Below are 23,619 nucleotides of genomic sequence, written 5' to 3'. Positions count from 1 at the left end.
ATAGAAACTAACCGGAATCAATGTCGGGACAGTTTACAGAGTCTTGTCGGACCCTTGTAGAAACTAACCGGAATCAATGTCGGGACAGTTTACAGAGTCTTGTCGGACTCATAAAGGAGCTAACCGAAATTAATGTCGGGACAGTTTACAGAGTCTTGTCGGACCCATAAAGGAGCTAACCGGAATCAATGTCGGGACAGTTTACAGAGTCTTGTCGGACCCTTAAAAAATACACTGTATGATGGTGTATATAGGCTGCCCAAATATATATATATATGGATATACATAGTGAACCCTCAAAAGTCGCACCCTCAAAAGGCGCGCCCACTTCATCAAAAGGCGTGCCTGACAGAAAGCGTCGAGCCATCAAAAGGTGAGCCGGAGACGCGGCGAGGCATGTGAGCGACAGAGTGGCGTGTCGGCCTCGGCTATTTAACCAAGGTTGAGGCGGAGGCTGTGCAAACCAGTCTGAAACCGCCGAAAATCCTTTGAAAAAAACTCTTCCGTTTCTGAGAAAGAGATTCTGGAACACTCTGTTGCCATTCTGTAACCAACCTTTCTCTGAAACACTCAGCAACCCATAACATGGCCTCGTCTTCCCGTTCAGCTACCCAGAATATGGCCTCCTCGTCCCGTGGTCTGCTTACGCTCTTTCCAGACCTGAACGAGTCAACAAGAGAGATAACCAGTGCGGTGGCCAGTGAACCTCAACCAAACACCTTTGGTTTTGCTCCGTTGAACTTTCCGATGCGGTCGGTGGAGCAAAAAATGGCGGTGCAAACTGATATTGAGGCCAATCAGTATACTTTGAAGTCATGTGTGGAAACCATGACTGCGGTAACAAACTTGTCGCACCGGCTTCAGAGTAGGACAAATGAGGAGCAGCAGTTAAACGCCCAACTGGCTCTGCTCCAGCGCATGTATAAGGATGCGCGAGCAGAGATAAGTGTGCTAAAGGCAGAAAACAAGGAGCTGAAGCGGAAGGCCACCGTGATGTTCCGATTTGGAGGGCCGCCATATGCTGTAGTGGAGGAGCAGGGAGGAGGCAACTTGCTTGGTGGTCTAGGAAGCACGGAGGCAATATCGTCAAGGGCCGTCCAAGACGGAGGCAAGAAGAAGAGACCGGCTGCAGAATAAAGAAGAAAAAATCCCGCCTGTGGATGTGGTTGTTCGTTTGTATTTTTGTTTTTTTTTTTTTTTTTTGTGTGGTTGATGTGTAAAAGTGTGATCGAGGTTGATTCCATCATGAAAAAAATGACAAGTTTGTGGAATGAAAACCGAGATGGCTGTTGTTTTTTTTTTTTTTTTTTTTTTTTGTGGAATATAAAAAATAATAACAAGATAATGAAAAAAATGGTGATGCTCACTAACGAGTTGTAGAATAAGAAAATATTGATGGAAAAAGAAAAGAAAATAAAATAAAAGTAGGAATAAGAAAAATATATTATAATAAAAAATATAGAGATATATGTATATTAAAATAAAAGAAAAGTGTGAAATAACGTGGATGTGTGATAGATGAGAAAAAGAGGGGGACAAAACTGATAAAGTGGAGAGAGAGAGAAGAGGGTCAAGTCCCTGTGCCTCTGATTTTATTTTATTCCCTTCCTCAGATGGAACCGGCATGGGAAGAGATGAAGTGGTGGTATCAAGTTCAGAGGCAGACTACAATATTGACTGTTATGATCGTACCAAGGGCGAGGCCGGCACCGGCAACATCATCGAGGCGGTGCGTCACGTTCGATCCGTCATGGGTGATATTCGTGTGCTTCGCAACATGGACGACGCGGAGGTCTTCACCTTCGCGAAGAAAATCGCTGCTCCGTATGATTTGGTGATGCAGACGAAGCAACACGGGAGGCTTCCGGTGGTCCACTTTGCCGCCGGCGGTGTAGCCACCCCCGCCGACGCCGCGCTGATGATGCAGCTTGGCTGCGATGGTGTTTTCGTTGGGTCTGGGTCTGTTTCTTCATATCACCCTTCTTAGCTATGAGAGCAGCGGAGAGAAGCCTGGGCAGTCGATCGGACTCAGCGGCCTCGATGCGAGGAGGCCACACTTGAGGGTTCTTATAGCACAGAAACAAATGGCGATCGTAGTAGTCTACGGTCCCAACCAGTGGGCTCTGCCGGAATTCAGTCCGAAAGAACCCAAACTCGAGGTTGCCGCCGCCGTCGAGGCTGAGAAAACCCTCATTATTGAAGCTTCCAGAGGCACTCCCAATTTGGGAATTAGGGTCGAGAAGGAAACTGTCTCCGTCGGAAACTGCGATTGGGGACGATGTTGATGATGGGTTCATGGTCGTCGGTGACGCCGTCGTCGTCATAGCCGGAAAAGTGGATCAGATGCAAAGGTGGATCAGATGCAGATCTCAGTATCCTTCCAAAATACAAACTCCAAATCTCTGACTGTGAGGAAAAGCCTGGCGTTGGAGAATTGACAATTGGAGGAGGAGACGATGGTGGCTCGATGTCGCCATTGATGAACAAATATGTGTGAGGCAGAGAAGAGTTCAGCTATGACTTTCTGGCAGCGGAATGAAGGTATGTGTAGAGGTCCGGCGGGCGGCCAAGGCGAGGCTGCCGCCCGCCGGTGAAGCAGAATTACTAGCTTCTCAACCTTGTTCTGATACCATGTTGAAATTAATGTATAAAGAGAAATAGAGAATTAGAATTGATGTATTATTTATTGATTGATGAATGTTGATATATATTACAATGATTCATGATTCCTATATATAGAAGAGGGTGAGTGTGTAGTAGGTAAGGAGTAGGTGAAGTGGAGGTGGTAGTGGTGTAGTGGGTTAGGTTTAGTGGAGTAGGTGAGGTGGTAGTGGTGTAGTGGGTTAGGTTTAGTGGAGTAGGTTTAAGTGGGTGAAGTAGGTGGAGAGTAGGTGGATTTTAACAGGGTGGCACCACATCCAACAAAAGTTGAGGAACCACCACCTTTTTTTACATGGCAATCGTGGCAATGTGCACGAGGAGAACAAAAACTGCTCTAGGCAGTTCATTGAAACCGTCAGTGGAGCCTATAAATAGGCAAAGAGGAGATGAACAGGACATCATCAATATCACAGCAACACTTAGCTTTTAGACTTAGGCATAGTTTGTTCTGTAATTTGTAACTTCTGACTCTTGTAAACTTAGATAATTTCGTCTGGAATTGTCTTTGTTTATTTGGTTACTTTTCTTTCGATTGTTAATTGTTCCAAAGAAGTCCGTGTACTTTCAAGACATTAGAACCTTTACACAGTCGTCTGATTTTCTATTTAATTGTTTGTTTAAATTATTGCTTGGTTGTTGTTGATCAAGGCCTACATAATTTTCACTAACAGTTCCCAAAAATATCCAAATAGTAGACCAAATAAGAAGCGCTACTAAATATTCAATATTCGAAGCAAGAATCAACAAATTACCTGCCACAGTTCTTCAGTTACAAATGGCATGAATGGATGTAGCATTATCAGAATATTTTCAAAAACATATAAAAGAACTGCCTGTGATATTGAAGCAATTGATTGACCATCCGAGTGGTACAGGCGAGCTTTACTGGATTCAATATACCTAAGAAAAATTGGAAAATGTTAATCATCGCTTAAAAAAGGGAAAAAAGAAGAAGATAATGGAAACAGATCGTGAAGTGCATCTGTATGGGGAACAGCAAGACAAAAGGAAAGATGTCATCCTGCAACCAAATATTATAAACCCATATATACATCATCCTAAGTTCTTTCTCAACTCCAATTTCTTTTTTTCTTTTTTTTTTTTTTGGAAGGGGGGGGGGGGGGGGGGAGGGGAATTTCATTTTACCCTCTTGTGATTTGGCTCATATGCAAATGACCGTTATTTGGAAATAAGTCCATTATGCATTTGTTGTTTTATGAATGCAGGAGTACATGCATAATATCAATTACATGTATTGTTTTTCAGTGAAAACTGCCGAAACAGTAAAGTAATATACCAATCAGCAAAATCAGCCCAGAAGAAATCATATATTTCTCTTCCAACATCTCCAAAGAAGTACTTTTCGTAACTGGTGGTGACTGTGTCAACGAGTATGTGAAGTTTTGAGACCTAAATATTGAACAAACTGTTTAGTTAATCATAGAGGAGCATGGGTTTGCACAGCAGACAATACATCACAAGTATTCTCTTACCACCCAACACTCTGGTAAAGGTAGCCCAAGAAGAGATTCCTCCAGATGAAACTGAAAAAAGATTTAACTGTATCAGTATAAACTTAGAACAATGCTCCACCCTCTCTAACCTAGTGCAACAAAGAGAGAAGGAAATAGAAACTCCTATACCAACCTGGTGAAGTAATGTTATCAAATTGCTGTAATGCATTTCAAGTCACTTTTGCTATTAAATTAAAAACCTATCTACAAATAGATGGACAACAAAGCAATCACATGGCACAAAATTCATAACTCGTGACATGCAATACTTCATTACTTAACAACTAAAAAAAAAGAGTATATCTTTATGTATTTACTAACTGACCCCATTTGATAGGACTTAAGGCATGGTTTGGTTTGCCCCCCCCCCAACCCATTCTTCTTTTTTCTTTTTTTTTTCATTTTCCCCACAAGATAAGGAATGTTAAGCAACTTAAGCAAGGGCTAGGTATGCACATGTCCATTGTCCAGTACTACCAACTTCACAGAATCAGTGGCCACAACACAAGGGCCAAAACTTCGAGTTGGATGGGTTCAGTTCACACTAGTCCAACACAGTATAGACTCATATGTCAACGTTTATTGACAGGGTTTCACACGAATGCTGAAACTATGTAAGAGTGGTTCCATTTGTTCTTTTCAGTTTGTAGTGCATATGGGGGTCCTTAATCTGCTATGGGGTTGCCATAGTCAATTGAAATTTTTGGTGTTCTATGTTCCTTTAGTGACTTACCTAACATCATTTCCACCTAAAGATCATTTCACTGACAATTAACACGGGAGAATGAACAGACCTTATATGTCAATAAACTTTCCCAAGCAGAAATATCACTTTGACTTGGAAGATTCTGCAACACAAACTTGCCAGCGTTCCACAATTTGTTGGTGAATGCCTTATTAGCTGTCAATCTCTCAGTTGATAAATTTAGATCCTGAAAAAAGTGGCATAATTTGGTTGAGTTATGTACCAGCCACGTGCACAAACAGCAAACCACACACATGTAGTTTCTTTTTAAGAGGATGAAAATGCATAACCATGGTGCAAAAGTTTAGGAATTATTTGAGACAAGACAAACCTGACCAGAAGTTCCTAAAGCAAGTGTGAATCGCAAAGCATCAGTGCCATACTCCTTGATTGTATCAATTGGATCTATGACATTTCCTAATGTTTTAGACATTTTCTGCCCCTGAGACAATTTGTTACATAACTAGTTTAAACATGTACAAGTGTAAAGGAACAAGGAGCAAAGCAACTGTATCTGGTCGTTATAACATCAAATGAAAGTTGAACGCAGTTCTAAAAGTAGAAGACCATAAAAGTCTGTTCCTGTACCTAATATTCTTCGATTGATGTGATATACTAGATATTATTGGAGTTCAGTATACAAGTACCCAAACTAATTTTATGGGTGCTCTTTTATCAATACAGGAACATAAATAAGGAGACTTTTAAGTTCATTTCAGAACAAAATCCAAGCTTCATATTATTTACTACAGCAGAGCATAAACTATATTTAGTATTTCAGTACATTTAAACTATTCATAGTAAACTACACGGACACCTTGGCTCCATGGAACATTAGCTTGTGGAATGGAATGGAGAAGCTTAAAGTTATTCTTCTATGGGATTCTAACAAGTTCTTCATCAGTTTGGAAAACAACAGTGCCTTTTCATTAAAAATTAATCAAAGATTTTGCTACAAGATGACATGTGCAAAGTGAAAAGGTAATAGCAATACTATTATGGGAAAGAAGAGCAGAAAAGATAAAGACAAAAAGGAACATAGGGAGTGACAAATGTTAAAGCAACTCAGCCATCATTCAACATTCAAAACCTGAACCTGTGAATGGATGAGCCCAAACAAGTCACACAGAAAGACATACAATCCTCTTCACAGCCCTTTCTGATGCTAAAACTTCACATATCCTCACAGATTAAAAGAACAAAGCAAAAAAAAGAAAGCAGGCCATGATAATTTCCACTCAAACAAGAACCTCCATGATCCAATAATAGTGGAACAAGATGTAATTGTGCATTGCATTATACATAATGGTGCATTATGTATTTCTTACAGATAATATCCAATTTACTTTCAACAAAATTGAAAATACACATTTATGCAAATTGCTAGAAGCATAAAGACGAGCATATATATCAAACAGGTTTTTCATTGAAAGGCTACAACGATTGTCAACATAAGGAAGGTTGAAAAAAAAAAAAAAAAGACAGTGAAGAAAGATAACATATAATGCACTCACAATTGGTCATCGGTGAGTATGACTGACAACTGTTTTCTTTTTCTTTTTTTATATATTAAAAAAACCACTTTTTGTTAACTCAATCTAATAGCATTATGGAACCATTAGCCTTACTCCAGCATTCTACTCACTTGTGCATCTCGGATAAGCCCATGCAGATAAACATTTGAAAAAGGAACAGTCCCAGTGAACTCAATCCCCATCATCACCATGCGTGCCACCCAAAAGAACAATATGTCATGCCTGTCCAAATATGGCAATCAACATTAGTCTTGAGGCAACAAGTACGTAAAGTTACTGTTCAAATATGGCAGTTGGCATCGTCCTTCAGGACAAATAACTGCATAACGTTTGATAATTCACCCCTAAAATGTGGAAATTTAATAATATAATCACAAACAAAACTCAGTGTATGTTCCATTGCACTAAAGCTCCTCATATGTAACGAAGAATGGGCACTTAGAATCAAAGTCAGTAGCATTTTTCTAAACCAGGGTCAAGAAGCAAGGTTATACACCAAATTCCTGATGTGCTAAAGTTACCAACCTCAGTCACGAACTAACAAAAAATCTGTATAAAGTTATGAAACAAAGCACTTCATTTACTTTCATTTTCTAGGGCGGACTGACAGGCTTTTCTAAGCAAAATTCAGGTTGTGCTCACTCAAACAATTTACAGCATACAACATTGAAACATATAAAGTTGCACACAACCTGAAACACTTGATGACTGTTTTTCTCTTTCTTATTGCACACTTAGGGGTTGTTTGGGGTGTCCTAAATAAGTGCACTTTTTGTCTTTTTAGACTAAAAAGTTGAGGTTGAAAATATGAATGTTTGGGTTAACTTTTTGACTTTTTATGGAAAAATGTGTATTAAAAAATTGTATAAATTAATGTGTAGGGGAAAATTAGTATTGGGAGTTGTGCAACCGTAATTGTTGACTTTTGGTGAATAGTGATAACTTTTTAACTTTTTGAGTAACTTTTTGGCTTTTTAGCTTTTTTGAGACTCTCCAAACTTTTTCTCGAGACATCACTTTATTTTTAACAAAAATTAAAGTCAATACAGGTAAATATTCCCACCAAAAGGAGATATACTTCTTTTTGTTTTTTGCTTGGCAGGTCTTCGGAGTTAGGTAATAAGACATCGGCTATTATTTACAACATTGTAATAATGTTTCAATGTAAAACTATTTTACATTGTATATGACTATTATATACAATACTCCCAACATTGTAATAAGGGCACACTAGAACAAAACTAGTTTATCTGTACAATGAAAAGAGTTTGAACATAATCATCCCAACCTAATTCTTACTTGTTTCTTGCGATTCCAACATTGCTTAATATCCATCCTATTTTTCAAATGCATCACCAAAGTCATCTCTAACACATTTTAATGTTCAAAAAATAAATTTTCTCGTGTACAAATGTCTGTCACCTGAAAAGCAAGACGGATGAGAAGATGCGTGCTTGCCAATAGTCTTCTATTGGGGCATTAAATTTTGAGTTGCAGCATATCCTAACGCTGTGTTTGATTGAGGGATTTGGGAAGGAATTTGGAAAGGGAAAGGGAAAGGGAAAGGGAAAGGGAAAAGATGTGTGAAACTAGGTGAAATGTAGGCATATTTTATTCACATTTCACCTCCACTTTCACTTTCCCTTTCAAAATCCCTTCCCAAATCCCCTAACCAAACAAAGCATAAAGGTTCCATCACTAAGAAATGGTAGCTCAATTTACTTCAGAAGAACTCAGGCCTTGAGTTTGGGCCAAATTTTTTGCATTACACTATATTGAAGCTACAAGCAGCATTAAAGAAAAACCAAAAGCAGGGAACTCACACTAAAGAATTTAGGAAAAGAGGTACATACCCAGTTTCCAGTACTGTGGTTGGATAGAAGTGCCTAAAATCCTCTGCTGAAATATCTGGCCATCCCAGAGTACTGAAGGGCCATAAAGCACTACAGACAGAAGCAAACAAGATGGGCTCAGTCAAGATGTTCAGCAGTTATATACATAGACATACACACACACACAAATATATATACATATATATACATGTATAATATAAATATGTTCACACATAGAGTTAGTGTTCACGTGCAACACTACAGAATCTTTAAGTGAGCCTTGCATGCAACCGACACGCAAAAGTTTGAGAAGTCTAAATGAATTTTAGGCAAATAATGAGGAAAACAATTTGTGTCCACTTATACAACTCCAGGACTCATTAGAAAAAGTAGTACAACTCAACATCAATAAATTTTTACATCAACAATATGCAGGCTACATCTAAACTAATGGTCAAAATATTGCCAATATTTAGGGCATTATGTACAATCAGGCATTTTGCTGCAATATCTTCAAAATTTAATCAAAAAAAGATTCTCTCTCTCTCTCTCTCTCTCTCTTCTTTTTCCTTCAATAGCCCTTTTTTGTGTGTGCATGCAACTTATGCGAGTCCACATGTGTTTATAAGTGGGAGTCGGGGTGTTGGGGGTGTTGGGGGGGGGGGGGGGGGGGGCGCCCCTCTATAAGGCACTTTCAGAGTTATAAATGTAAGAATTTCAATGGCACTCTTAAGAAAACTTTCAGCTCCTCAAATGAAACATTAACAGAAAATTACAAACCAGTAATTCATATGGATTCTATTCAAGTTCAAAATTACTGCCAGCACTAAATTTTGAGAACTTGCTCTGCAAATTACTGGCAAACTGAAATTTAAGAACTTGAATAAGATGTCTTTAAGGAAACCTAAAACTACATTCATAGTATTACCAATGCAAATTAATATTAAAAAGTTTGCTCAAACTATGAACTAATCCATTCAGATGGAAGATGAAAAGAAAGTATCAGTCATCCCATCCATGAGAGAAAATTAAATTACCAACTGGTAAATGTAAGAAACCTTCGTTATTAGGAATGTAATACTAGCTAATAAAGCATGTAAATACGCTTATGGGGCTTGTATTTTGTCAACCTTGAGAACCAAGTGTCAAGAACATCAGGATCCTGATATATTGCAACATTTCCATACTTCTCACGAGCTTTGTCAAGAGCCTCTTCAGCACTCCTAGCAACAATATATTCTTCTTCACAGTCTTTTCCCTCAATGTACCAAACTGGTATACGGTGCCCCCACCACAATTGTCTGCTTATACACCAATCTTTGATATTTGACAGCCAATGATTATATATCTACAGTCAAAAAAACCAAAATAGAAACGTGAGCTAAAGCAGGCAGAGGATGGTAGCATTGAAAGTGGAGAAGCAGCTCAATGCAAATACGATACGATTTAGGTAGAAGAAACAGCTAAAGGTAGACAGGAACGATGATAATCCATGTCATGGAAATTATTGTGTTAATATATCCAGCCTCCAGGTGACAAAAATTCAAAAGATAATTTATGCGCTCTAGTGAAGAATGAAAAGAAACTCAAAACATGGTCAACATGAAGCCAAAGAAGAATATATATATTTTTTGATTAGTATGAAGCCAAAGGAAAATATAAATTACTGTTATATGTTTCATACCTTCTCAAATCTTTCTGGCATAATAGTTAATTCTCCTGTCTCGACAGCTTTAAGAGCTTTCTCAGCTAAGGGCTCCATGGTGACAAACCATTGCTTACTCACTAGTGGCTCTATTATCTAATGAGAGGAAAATTGAGTATGAGAACAACCCTAGGTAAAGTACACATCTATTCTACCAAGCTTATTTTCTTAAATTCAAAAGACCAATTTATTTACATATATATATATATATTTGGTGCATCGGAAAGGAAACCAAAACAAAGACAAATATAGATAGCTATAAAAACACACTTCTCCACCACGTTGTGATCTGGGAACTCGTAGTGTGTGAGGTTCTTTTTTGACAGCTAAGCCTGTCTCCTCAAGATCTGCCCATAGCTTTTTCCGTGCCTCAAAGCGATCAAGGCCACTGATTTTACAAAGTCCAATGGCCATAAATTAGGTAGAATACAAAAACATTTCTCAAATCGATGTCTCAATGACCTAATAATATCATGCCACCACATTACCAGTACAATCCAGCAACATCATTAAGTGTGCCATCCTTGTTCATCACATTAAGTATGGGAAGACCAAGCTTCCGAGCAAGAAGATAGTCATTATGATCATGCCCAGGGCTTATCTTCAAGACACCGGTTCCAAAATCTTTATCAACATACTGTGTGACATTAGCAACAAAGGACATTAGGAAATCACATTATTTACCAGAATGAGTTGGAATGGCTTTAAGGGAAAAAAACAGAGAAAGAAACCACAAAATAAATGAAAGCATAAAGAAAGAAAAAATAGAGAAGTACATTGAGTAATGACAACTTCAGTAAATTACAATTTATTTTGTGAGCAAAAATTGCTCCATTGTAAGATGTTTTCTCCTAGACACAAATGGGAATCAGGAAGTGCCGATTATTTTAAAAGCAGATAGACATATTAACAGTCCCAGGCCAGCACCACATTAGCTCTTGATTACACGAAAAAATAGTAATGTACTGAGAAATTCATCCATTCTGTTTCCTATGTTTCTTTTGATCCAAAACAGGGTTAATGAAATGAAAGCAAGATTTAAGCACAAGACGGGATTTATATCAACTACAGATAATAGAATATGAGTTACATATGAAAACCGACATAGTGCCCACACTGAGGCTTCCATCTTGAAAACTCAGCTTACAACACTTTTTGTCTTAATTACTTTATCCATCCTGATCATTTTTGGATTATGCTCACCATTGAAATAATTTCAATCAGAAAAAAGCAGCATCATGTTGATAACTAAAGAAAAATATACATGGCTAGAGATGGCAAGTTGGCTGTTACCTTGTCAGAGATGATAGGGACGTGACGACCAAATGTCATCGGCACAATAGCCTGCCTTCCAATATACTTGGAATAACGATCATCCTGCATAGTAGTTATCATTAAAGCAATTTCAGGAAAAAAAAAAATTCAAACAAAATCTGTGCTAAATCATACGCAACTACTCAAAACTACAAGAAAAGAGATATGGGAAATAGTAGTGTCAGTCTCATAGATTTTTTGAGGCAAAAAAAGGTCTCCTCAAATAAAGGCATAACGTAAGTAAAGCTGTATCCTTTCAAAAATTAGTTTCAAAGTCTAGGCATTACTCAATAATTGAATGGCAATCCGAAATATTTATCTCAACTTTTTCATCACCACATCAGCTAGAAACTAAGAAGCATGGACACTTCTATGGAGGAGAGTGTTGTGTCTGACACCTGTGTCCAACACAACACTCTTTAGACACTTCTAAAAACGTGTCCGACACTTCTTCAATGTGTCTTAATTGAAAAATCAAATTCATAATATTGGACACTTTATCGATACTTCACAGACTCTTAGACGACACTTCTTAAACCCTCCAAACACATCCTATATGATGAATCCCTTCATTGTAACAATGTTTGGCATTCTTCATAGCACAACTTATGCATTCTAAATATGTTTTGAAATATCTATAAGATGAATACATTATGTCTAATACAATGTTCTATAAATGTTTCGCATTTTTTATAATGTAATTGCTATGTATAGCTTTTTGAAAAATGTGTTATGTTACATATTTTTTTATTATCTTTGAATAAACTATTCATATATATGACATTCAATAAAATTATAAAAACATAAAATTTTAACATGTCCCAAGCTTTTCGTGTCCTGCATTTTTTGAAAATCGACATATTGGCATGTCCGTACCATGTCATGTGTATGTGCTACTTAGGCTAGAACCAAGGATCAGGACAAAACATCTAACATGTCTTACTCAGTAAATTATGTGTCATGAAACTAAACATCATTTAATTAATGAAACTGTCTAACTGTAATCAAATAAATTTCAATAGTTGCAGACTCTAAGAGAGTTATGTACAAGTTAGAAAAACAAGTCTGTCCAATTGAACAAATTAAAGAATTTAAAAAATTATCTGATCTTTTTTCACAAAACAGTCCATACAAATTCAGCAGTTGCATGGTGTGCACCAGATGAAAGTGAAGGGAAACCAAATCAAGTATGTCCCTAGCTTCCCACAGACTATTATCATTCAATTTCATCCAAAGTACATTACAATGTAGCATACACAGGTGCGACACAATACGGACAGGTTAACACCACGCATAGTAAAAAGTAAGACATGGACGCAGCAAGAGGATGACAAAATGTTAATGTACTTTATATATTTTTTTAGGCATAGTATAAGAACAACATAATTTAATCTATTATCTAAATATTTCTACTAGTAAACTTGAAAGATAAGTTCCAAATATCAAGTATATAATCTATCCTCCTACCTTACTCTATCAATACATTTTTTTAGCTTCGTTATTATGTTTTTTTTTTCCTAATGTTAGAAATTGTCTATTGCAGACTTTATGGTGCTAATGTTTACAGTGGAAGTTTTTTAAGAATGTTTCATGGAACATTTGGGATGCAAGTAGCCTTCCTAAGATTGTGACACATTGTTCCTATTAAAAGATACTCCACATGGCTTGAGTTAGAAAGTATCCAACAAGTCTTGTCAAAGTGTCCACAATTATCATATTTCATTTTTAAACTAGGACGTGTACAAGATTTATCAGACAAATTTTTGGATTGCCCAAGAAGAATCGGTGCCAGACACATGTCCAACACGAAAAAAACTCCTCCCTAAAAGTGATTGTGCTACATAGGTGCATTACATCCCACCATGTTAGCACCATGTCCATGTGTATCACACTTGACGCAGCCTACCTATAGAACTTGGTTTCCACATTCACATAGGACAAACACAATGCAAGAAATGAAGGATATCTATCAGCATTCTTAAGTGACATGGGAGTAATTACAGGGAAAATGTCTTAACTTACCATCCAAAAGAACAATTTTCTTAAAAGAAAGATAATAATTATTGATCAACTGCAAAGCTGATTGGAAATTTGTAAGGCAATCACACTTCCAAAGCTGAAAGTTGCTCAAGATTATACTGTTAAATTTTCTATATTTCCCCATTTTGAAGAGATCATACTAGATCAACATTCTTGTTTATGCCCTTTCGAAGAGATCATACTCCTCTTTCTTCCTCAATAAAGTTGCCAAACTTCTTTCCAAAATAAAAATTAAACTTATTAATTTATCAAAAAATAAAATATATACTACTCAACATTTAAAAGCTACTGGTGAGGTAGGTTGCTGTTGTTTCAGCCACCATAAGTGATCAACATCCTAAACTTTACAAGATCAATTCGTCGATTATGAGCTTCAGAAAGGAGATTCTTCAAATTGACCAAAAATTATTGAAACGAAGATCTGTTGGATTAAGGTATTCAGTGTTAAGGTATTTTGTTTCAATTCGTGCATAAAATAAACCTATGAAATATCCAAAAAAATTCATACAATTCAATTATATTACTCCCTCCGTCCCATAATATTAGTCCCTTATTCCATTTTTCATTGTCCTAAAATATTAGTCCCTCTTCAAAAATCAAGTACAAAAATAATATAAATTTTCTATTTTGCCCTTCTTTTAAATTCATAAATAATATAAAAAGTACAATTATGACATTGATATTCCCAAAAAAATGTACTATCAAAGGGTAATTTTGGAAAATCAACTTTTTTAAAGTACAATAATTGTACTACCAAAAAAAGTTGGATTCCCCAAAAGGGACTATTATTTTGGGACGGAGGGAGTATATAACTCGATGACATGACTTGTAATAACTAAAATTTGCTTGAAGAACCAAGCTCAATTTTTATGGAAATTTAATTATTTTATTGTGGAATAATATGTTTTAAATTTTCTAGTTCATTACTAGAATACAAATAGATATTTACGCGTAAGTATTGGGAGATTAGCTAGATATACATGGTTAGGTCCTTTCCAAACAGTTCAAGGTTTTCTATATCTGGTGATCTCACATAGTATTAGAACTTCGGTCTTGGAAGGTCTTGCCTTCAAGTCTCTCCATCTACATATATATGCTATTTGTTTGGTTTGTTTGTTTAACTCTCTTTCTGTCCATTTGCTTTAACCTTTGCCCCCTCCCTTCCTCATCTCCATCCCCAGCCCCCTTGTGTGCTCTGGTTAATAATTTGGCTTCCAACTTTTCACCACCAAAAACCTTATGAATATTTTCCATCCAAAACTTTTCCATGAACATGTATTAATATTACTACTCATTATATTCAAAATTATATAATTATAACGTACAATACTTACTAGTAATATGTCAGTGTGATTATGCAAATCATGAAACTGTTTGACTTCATCCAAATATGTATTTACTCTGTTGATACTTATTAACCTACAACATCATAATGGCAAAGTCATTTTACCTAAGCATCTAGATAAGTTGCCCTCTTAAGTTTGCAGGTGTTTCCTCTTCCTAACTTTTGAATTGTTGTACTGCATGCAGCGAGCTTGTTTGGTTTTGGTTTTCAAAAAATTCTACTTTTTTATTTTCGGTATTTTTTTGTTTTTAATGAATTTTTTAATATTTTAAGCAATTTTTAAAAAAATTTTAGACACACCCAAGATTTTAAAAAGCGGCAGCAACCGTTACATGTTACGTACCTGTTGTGGTGGTTACCGCCACCCGTTACGACTGCTTTTGCAGTGTGATTGAGATTTACAGGTGTGTCAATCGTAGCAGCAGCCGTAGCGGTCATAACAATGCCGTAACGGCCTGTTACGCACCATTACGTAACGGTTCTGAATTGCTTCTTTCGAAAAAAAAAAAAAAAAAACTGAAAATAGGAGAAGGGGATAGAGAGAGAAGAGGGAAGAGGGAAGAGGGAAGATGGAAGATAGAGGGCCAAGAGATAGAGAGAAGAAGGAAGATGAAGAACATGTTATTGATTTGCTGAAACTGTAAGACATCAGCTGCTCTCACTCAACCATTTTGTTTGTGTGTGTCTATCTGTCTATATATTGTTTGATAATAATAATAATAATAATAATAATAATAATAATAATAATAATAATAATAATAATAAGTGTGATCATTATCTATTTGGCTTGATTAAAAAATATATGTATATATATATTTAGGCTCTTATTTATTCTCTTACTTTTGTCATTATTTATCTTATATATAATAGTTAGTGATTGATTTTTTTATAAAATATCTAAAAAAAAATAACACCTATAATTATATATTAATACATATTTTATACATGTCAATTTTTTTTGATTAGTTTAGGGAAAATTATTTATAAGTCCTATTAGGGGTACTTATGCTACATATGGTCTTACGAAAAAACTTATGTTCCCATAAGTCCTGTGTGAAGTTTGTTGACACATTTACCCTCAATATTAGTTGTTAATATCATTGTGAAAAATATATTGATGTATATTATTGATTGATTTATATTGATATCTATTACAATGATTCATGATTTCTATATATAGAAGAGGATGAGTGTGTAGTAGGTAAGGAGTAGGTGAAGTGGAGGTGGTAGTGGTGTAGTGGGTTAGGTTTAGTGGAGCAGGTTTAAGTGGGTGAAGTAGGTGGAGAGTAGGTGGATTTTAACAGCCCCCGCAAACTCAAGGGGGATAGGAACTAACCAACTTGAGTTTGGAGAGAGTAACAAAACAAGAAAATACATAAAAATAAAAGAGGATAAGAGACACTGTATGGGGGTGTCATAACCATGTAGAGGACACTGTATGGTGGTGTCATAACGGTGTAGAGGACACTGGATGGCGGTGTTAGACCGATGTAGAAGACAGTTTATGGGGTCATGTCGGACCGTTGTAGCAGAAAATGTTGTGACAGTTGTGGTGACAGTTTACGGAGTCTTGCTGGACCCTTGTAGAAACTAACCGGAATCAATGTTGGGACAGTTTACAGAGTCTTGTCGGACCCATGAAGGAGCTAACCGGAATCAATGTCTGGACAGTTTACAGAGTCTTGTCGGACCCATGAAGGAGCTAACCGGAATTAATGTCGGGACAGTTTACAGAGTCTTGTCGGACCCTTAAAAAGTCGCACCCTCAAAAGGTGTGCCCAATCTTTCAAAAGGCGTGCCATCAAAAGGCGTGCCCAATCCATAAAAAGGCGTGCCGAACATGATGGCGAGGCACGTGAGTGCCTTGGCTGGCGCGCCCGTTTGTCGTCTGGCGTCAAGTGGCGCGCGATACGCGTGGCTGCCTCGGCTATTTAACCAAGACGGAGGCTGAGGCTAAGGCAGAAGCTGAGACAGAAAAACTGAGAGAAACCTCTGAAAAATTCTTCCTTTGCTGAGAGAGAAACTCTGTAATACACTGTAACACTCTGTTGCCCAGAAAATGGCTTCGTCTTCCCGTAGGCTGCTCACTCTCTTTCCCGACCTCAATGAGTCAACAAGAGAGAGAACTGGTGCGGTGGCCAGTGAACCTCAACCAAACACCTCTGGTTTTGCTTCGTTGAACTTTCCGATGCGGTTTGTGGAGCAAAAAATGGCAGTGCAAACTGATATTGAGGCCAATCAGTATACTTTGAAGTCATGTGTGGAGACCATGACGGCGGTCACAAACTTGTCGCACCGGCTTCAGAGTAGGACAAATGAGGTGCAACAGTTAAACGCCCAACTGGCTCTGCTCCAACGCATGTATAAGGATGCGCGAGCAGAGATAAGTGTGCTAAAGGCGGAAAATAAGGAGCTGAAACGGAAGGCCACCGTGATGTTCCGATTTGGAGGGCCGCCATATGCTGCAGTGGAGGAGCAGGGAGTAGTGATCGTGCCCAGTGGAGTGGGAAACACGGAGGCAACACCGTCAAGGACCGCCCAGGACGGAGGCAAGAAGAAAAGACCGGCGGAATAGGCGAAAAAGTGAGGTCGGTGGGTGGCCGTCTGCAGAAAAGAAAACAAATCTTGTGGTGTTATGGTTTGTGTTGTTGTGGTTGTTTTTTGTTTTGTTTTTTTGTTTTTGTTTTTTTTTTTCTTTTGGTGTAAAACTGTGATCGGGGTGGATCCCTGAGATGAAGAAAATTTGGGTGGTTGTGCAAAGTTGTAAATTGTGTGGGTTGTGGTTTGTTTGTTTGTTTTTTTTTTTTTTTTTGTTGTTAAAATGACATAAGACGGAGCAGAAATAATAATGGAAAAAAATAATAATAAATAAATAAATAAATAAAAATAAGGTGATACAAAAATAAAAAGAAAAAAAGAAAGAACTAATAATATATAAGTAAAATCAAAACGAGAGAGTGAGGGAAAAAGAAGATTGGTGCACGTGGGTTTCTTGGCCCACGGTTTTGTTAAAACCTGCAATGGTTTTTTTTTTTTTTTTTTTTTTTGTGATTTTTTATTTTATTTTATTTTAAAAATGAAAAAAGAAAGATAAAAGAAAATAAAGAAAGTGGAGCAACGGAAGTGGACAGCTGGAGTAAAGATTGGGTTAAAAAAATAAAAAAGGGTATGGATATGTGCAAAAGGTGGTGAATGATGGGTTGAAAAGTGATCACTTTGGTGGAGGTCCTTGAGTAGAGAGAGAGAAAAGTCATCGATATAATTCCATTCATCACACAATTAGCTGCCACTCCCAAGCTTGTCCCACGTGATGGACCACATCCCAATCGAGAACGTGGCAACATATGCTAGGACTGACGTGATTGCCAAAGCAACGGCCCAGATCAATTTCTTCTCCGAGTGATCTATAATTGTCAAACTCACCCCTAGAGTCGCCAGGGACACGACCATACCCGCAACGCTCTGAGCCTCCTCTTTGGAGTTGGAGGTCTTGTCCAGAACTCGCTTGGCGTCTCCCAGCCGACCTTGTAAAACGAGCCACCGTGGCGATTCCGGCATGGCGAGGACCCCCAACGCCAAGAACATCGAGGGAATCACTCCGACTCCGAGCATGAATCGCCATCCTAATTGAAGTGGAAGCTTCGAGAACGCATAGTTTGATACATATCCCAGCAATACACCGGCGTTGCCGAAGAATTCGGGGAAAGAGCCAAGGAAGCCACGACAGTTGGCGGGGGAGAGCTCGGCGGTGTAGACGGGGGCGATCATGATGGCGTAGCCAGCGCCGATGCCGGCTACGAAGCGACCGACCATGAGGAAGGCGTAGTTGGTGGCGAAGCCCATGAGGATGGCTCCTAAGAAGTGGATGGTGGAGGCGACAACGATGGTGTACCGGCGCCCCACCCAATCGGAGGTTTGGCCCGCGGCGACGGAACCGAGGAGGCAATAGACGTTGAGGATGCCCATCAGGATTTCCAGCTGCACGTCCGAGATCTTCAGGTCATCCTTGATGAACGGTCCTGCTCCGCTCATCACCCCAACATCATAACCAATTAACATGGAAGTCATGGAAGCTAAAATAGCACAAGCAAAGGCATACTTGTTTCGTGGATCGAGGCCTGGAATGGGTATTTGAGTTTGGCTGGAAAACCGATTGTTCTGAGGCTTCCGGTCAGCCATCTTTAAAAGAGAGAGAGGGTGTGGGTATTTCTGGTTACAGAGATTATTGAAAATTCAAATGGACATGCACAGAGGATATGTGGAGAGTTGTTTTGTTCTTATGTTGCTATGGTGTTCGACGAAATGTCCGAGAGGGATTTTGGGTTTGCTTCGGCGAGGTGGTGAAGAAGAGTGAAGGTATGTGTAGAGAATTTTAGCGGACTAGGTTGAGGTCCGGCGGGCAGCCAAGGCAAAGTTGCCGCCCGCCGGTGAAGCAAAAAATATTAAGTTCTAAACCTGCTCTGATACCATGTGAAAAATATATTGATGTATATTATTGATTGATTTATATTGATATCTATTACAATGATTCATGATTCCTATATATAGAAGAGGGTGAGTGTGTAGTAGGTAAGGAGTAGGTGAAGTGGAGGTGGTAGTGGTGTAGTGGGTTAGGTTTAGTGGAGTAGGTGAGGTGGTAGTGGTGTAGTGGGTTAGGTTTAGTGGAGTAGGTTTAAGTGGGTGAAGTAGGTGGAGAGTAGGTGGATTTTAACAATCATAAATAATGGTAAAACCATATATACGAAATTGAATGTTACCATAGATTAAGTTTGCGAAACGTAACGTGACACTTACATAAATATAACGTAACGTAACGTGACCATATCAAATGTGACATTATATAAACGTAACGTGACACCGTAACGTGACACCCACATAAACGTAACGTAACGTGTCACGTTTCGTTTCGCAAACTTACTAGGTTTTTGATTTTTTAAATTGAATGTGAAAATGTTACTTGTTCGTGTATTTTGAAATTCACATTCACATATATGATGTAACACCTACATAAACCTAACGTGACGTGTCACGTTACGTTTCGCAAATAGGATCTTGTGAAATACATTCTTATCTAAATAGGACTTGAGACTCTATAAAATTTTTTACAGGACCTAACATAGCATAAGTGTCCGAAATAGGACTTATAAATAAGTCTCCCATTAGTTTATTTTATTTTTATTTACAGGTTATTCAAAAAGAGAATAAATATTCAAGTGATCCAACTCCCAAAAACAAAAAATCTTTATAATTTATTTTTTAATTTTTATATGATTACATTAGAATGTATAATTTATTTTTCTAAAACTATTCAAGTTTAAATTTGCATATGCTTCCACAAGTATAATAATAAAAAAAATAATTTTACACATCTAACTCCAATAAATTTTTTTTTTTTTTTTTTTGCCACAAGCGCAATATAGATTTATGACATATAAAGTCATTAATTATTAAAATAAAATGTAAAAAAATCATTTTTAGTGATTTAAAGATATGAATATATTGGATCATACTTAAAAATTTACAAAAATTGATCAATATTTATTTTAAAACCCAATAAATATGATTATGGAAAAAAATATGCATATCGTTAATTTTTTTTCAAATTGTGCGAAAAATAAAAAAATTCACGGCCACCGCCACCACAACCGTAACACCGCCACCGTTACAATGACTGCAACCGCTTTTCAAAACCTTGGACACCTAACATAAATACACTTAGAAAGTATAATATTTGTGAAATTTTTTTTTTAAAAAATTCACTAAATACTAAAAATACGCAAAAAAAAAAAAAACAAAAATTCACTACATTTTTTGTATTTTTGTATATTTATTAATTTTTTAAAATATTTTTTCACAAATATTTTACTATTTAGATACATCTAAGTAAGGTGCATCTAAAAAAGTAAAAAATTGCTTAAAATTTTAAAAATATTCACTAAAAATAAAAAAAAACATGAAAAACAAAAAACTCAATTTCTAGAAAACTGAAACCAAACACACGATAGAATTTCTGTTTTGGTGGATCAAGACTAATCCCTTTAATTAAACTTTAAACATGTCAGACCCATTTCTGTGTGTTAAAAAGACATAAAATATGAGAAGTTCTCCTCTACGGATACAAGCATACAAATTCTCCAAAATAGATAACTAAAAACTTAAAAGTGTAGAAGACAAAATACCAAGAGGTACATTGAACACTGAAAGTGTAATAAACAGCATACTATAAATCAAACCGAACCAAATCTTAAGTTCCATCAAATGGGGTCGGCTACAAGCAATCCTACCTGAGGGTTCACAGCAATAGCCGTATCAGCAAATAAAGTCTCTGGGCGTGTCGTTGCAATTGTCAGATAGTCACTCCTACCAGGAGAAGAAAATCCTAACATTAATATATATATAAGTAACAAAACCTTTTTAAGGCTGTCAAATAGTTGATATAAAATAAATAGACACACAGGAAACTTATTTCATGAATGATGGTAAATCTTACATAAGCATTCTACATCAGGACTCAAGGATGTGGATGTGTACAGAGCTCAAGATGATCTATGTTCTACCATGATATTTTGGTTTGAGAAATGAAGGGCGAACGAACCACTTTGAGTTGAAAAGATAGTTATACAATTATATCTCTTCTTTCTTATTTATCTATTGTTATGTAAAGAAACATAAAACCACTGCAGGACTATGAATAACTCATTCCAGACTCCGCTCATTATCTACTGTAATTTGGAAATCTGTACCACTTGTTTCTTTCTCAGGTTTCTTTAACAATTTAAGTAGCACATAAAGGAACTTGGACACATGCTGAGACAGCAAATCCTATAAAAGAAGGATACAAACACAAAAGGGACACGATAATAAAAAAAAACTATAGTCCTTGAATAGTATTAAATGTACATTAATGAAAATACCCCAGAAGTACCACACGATGGAAACAAAGCCCATTTTCTAAATCTACGAGCCCAGAGACTTTTAATCCGCTTGCTATGATATTTATCAATTTTGAATTCTTGAAGTAAAACAATATCTGCTTGATTCTTATTGACAAAACCCTTAATCATCCCCTCTTCTTCCTAGACTAAGTCCTCTTAACATTCCAGCTTATCAACTTCATTAAGAACAGTTAACAGCCCTTTCTTCCTTTCGGCGCCCCTCATAATTAATACCCCACACCTCGCCCCTTTCCTAGTACTTCCAACTTTCCTGTCAATTCTTAGTTATCATGCTTCTTTAGAGAAGGTTTATTCTCTTTGGAAGCCAAAAAACTACAGTTCAGGTTCCACAGCAACCGATTAGAGTCAAGTCTATCAAAGCAATTGCAACTTCCCTGTCAATTCTTAGTTATCATTCTTTTCAGAATGGTCTGACAAAATTTAATGTATGTGTCATAAAGAAGGAAAGTGAAAAAAAAAAAAAAAAAAACAGAAGAAAAGAGGAGCACAAGTTTCTAAACCAGCAAATTTGCATCCACATACTTGACATTTGAGCCCTTTGACAGATCAGTCTACTATCAATACATACGAAAGAATTAATAAACTTCAAATACATACAAGAGAACTGAGTGCTAATTACCTTGAACCTCCAGCAACACGATACTTAATATAATACAGAGTACCAGGTTCTTCAGAATACTCTACTTCCTAGGCATAATCAAGATGGTTTATGTCAACTATTAAGATTATAAACATCAAAGCATAACATTGATAGTACACATATTACACCAGATTCAACATACCAAGTCTGAAACTGCCGTCTGTAAGTTAGGAGACCAGTTGACCATGTAAGATCCTGCAAGAAAAAATGTCAAATGCCCAAATTTTTATGGCCAAGTGCTTGGAATGTGACTCTCTTTGCTCTATTTGGCAATGAGCTCCACTTTCATTAGCATATCTAGATATACAATGGTAAGGATGCAACAAATGTGCGTTAAATTTTTTAAGGAGTGTATCCTTTCCTGTCTGAAGCCTTCTTGAAACAGATGATCAAACCAAAAAAGAAGAGCTAGCCATGAGTGCATTACGCAACTAATGGCAAACGATTAAGCAGCCAGAGAATGGGCCCAACAATGTATATCAAGCTCTCATACCCTCCTTTACATGCAACCCCTAGATAATGCATTTGCATCCATCATAATATTAGTTAAAGAGGGTATTTATTCTCGTCATGTTCTTCATATGGAAATCTGAGTCCAGGGGACCATTCCCTTGACTCATACTGATGACAATTTTACTCCACGAGAAATTGAACAAAAAGCTGCTGAATTGACCTATTTCTTGCATATACAAATTTAAGTTTTTTGAGAAATGAACTAAAGAATGAATGCATTCTCTCAGCAGGAGAGAAAAAGTCAAGAATCCTCTATAGATAGCAACACACAAATTGAACAGGACTAACTGACTACAAACACACGAATGTGAGCAAGCCACAAAGATAAACATAGTGAAGAAACAAAAACACACCGAGAAATTGAAATCAAGAATTCTCATGATTAAAGCTCTTACACTAAGTTGACAACCAATTATCCCAAAAGCTTAAGCTGTTAGATAATGGGCCCAACAATGCATATCCCCCATAAGTTGGCTCAAGCATTAGTTGCAGATGTAATTAATGTTTTGAATTTTCAAAGGAGGCCTAAGAATTTGTCCAGCTGTTGGTCAAGCATTTTCCATCTAATTAATCCCAGCCTCTTGCAAACATGATGGGGGCCAGGGTGATTAAGGGAAGGCACACGTAAAATTTATCAATAAAAGAGAAAAGGCATGTAATATTTATCAAAAGAAGAAAAGAAAAATTCACCATAGGAGCCACTGGCTCAGCAGTGAAAACTCGGCCTGCAAGTTGTGGCCACTTAAGCAAATTGTGCCAAAGGTTATTTATACCTAGTCTACATCCCCTAGACCCCCATCCAATGATAAACTGACATAT

General features: G+C 37.1%; 1 protein-coding gene and 1 pseudogene across 7 annotated transcripts in view; both read right to left on the bottom strand.

The window, feature by feature from the left end:
• The window catches only part of EMB2247 (protein EMBRYO DEFECTIVE 2247), a 55,008-nt gene that overhangs the window by 9,964 nt on the left and 21,425 nt on the right, over nt 1-23,619 (bottom strand). For all 6 annotated transcript variants that reach the window (XR_014327901.1, XR_003646400.2, XR_003646412.2 and 3 more), the window contains 15 exons: nt 22,430-22,482; nt 22,267-22,334; nt 20,976-21,051; nt 11,286-11,369; nt 10,481-10,629; nt 10,263-10,380; nt 9,972-10,088; nt 9,418-9,635; nt 8,309-8,398; nt 6,566-6,677; nt 5,252-5,362; nt 4,970-5,107; nt 4,155-4,205; nt 3,959-4,071; nt 3,414-3,561 (listed from right to left, as the gene is read on the bottom strand). Coding sequence is in view for 2 of the 6 variants with exons in the window: in XM_028257276.2 (XP_028113077.2) it covers nt 3,414-3,561; nt 3,959-4,071; nt 4,155-4,205; nt 4,970-5,107; nt 5,252-5,362; nt 6,566-6,677; nt 8,309-8,398; nt 9,418-9,635; nt 9,972-10,088; nt 10,263-10,380; nt 10,481-10,629; nt 11,286-11,369; nt 20,976-21,051; nt 22,267-22,334; nt 22,430-22,482 (1,646 nt within the window). In the remaining 4 variants the exon portion in view is untranslated. The remainder of the gene's footprint in view (nt 1-3,413; nt 3,562-3,958; nt 4,072-4,154; nt 4,206-4,969; nt 5,108-5,251; nt 5,363-6,565; nt 6,678-8,308; nt 8,399-9,417; nt 9,636-9,971; nt 10,089-10,262; nt 10,381-10,480; nt 10,630-11,285; nt 11,370-20,975; nt 21,052-22,266; nt 22,335-22,429; nt 22,483-23,619) is intronic.
• Nucleotides 17,826-19,095, bottom strand: LOC114311499 (polyol transporter 5 pseudogene; annotated as a pseudogene). Its single transcript, XR_014327902.1, has one exon. The product of XR_014327902.1 is annotated as a polyol transporter 5 pseudogene (transcript).

The sequence above is a fragment of the Camellia sinensis genome, chromosome 4 (assembly GCF_055761805.1).
Source record: "Camellia sinensis isolate YWXY chromosome 4, ASM5576180v1, whole genome shotgun sequence".
In the NCBI taxonomy this organism is placed as follows: Eukaryota; Viridiplantae; Streptophyta; class Magnoliopsida; order Ericales; family Theaceae; genus Camellia; species Camellia sinensis.
Note: the sequence above shows the minus strand (reverse complement) of the source record. Positions and strands in the feature narration are given on the sequence as shown.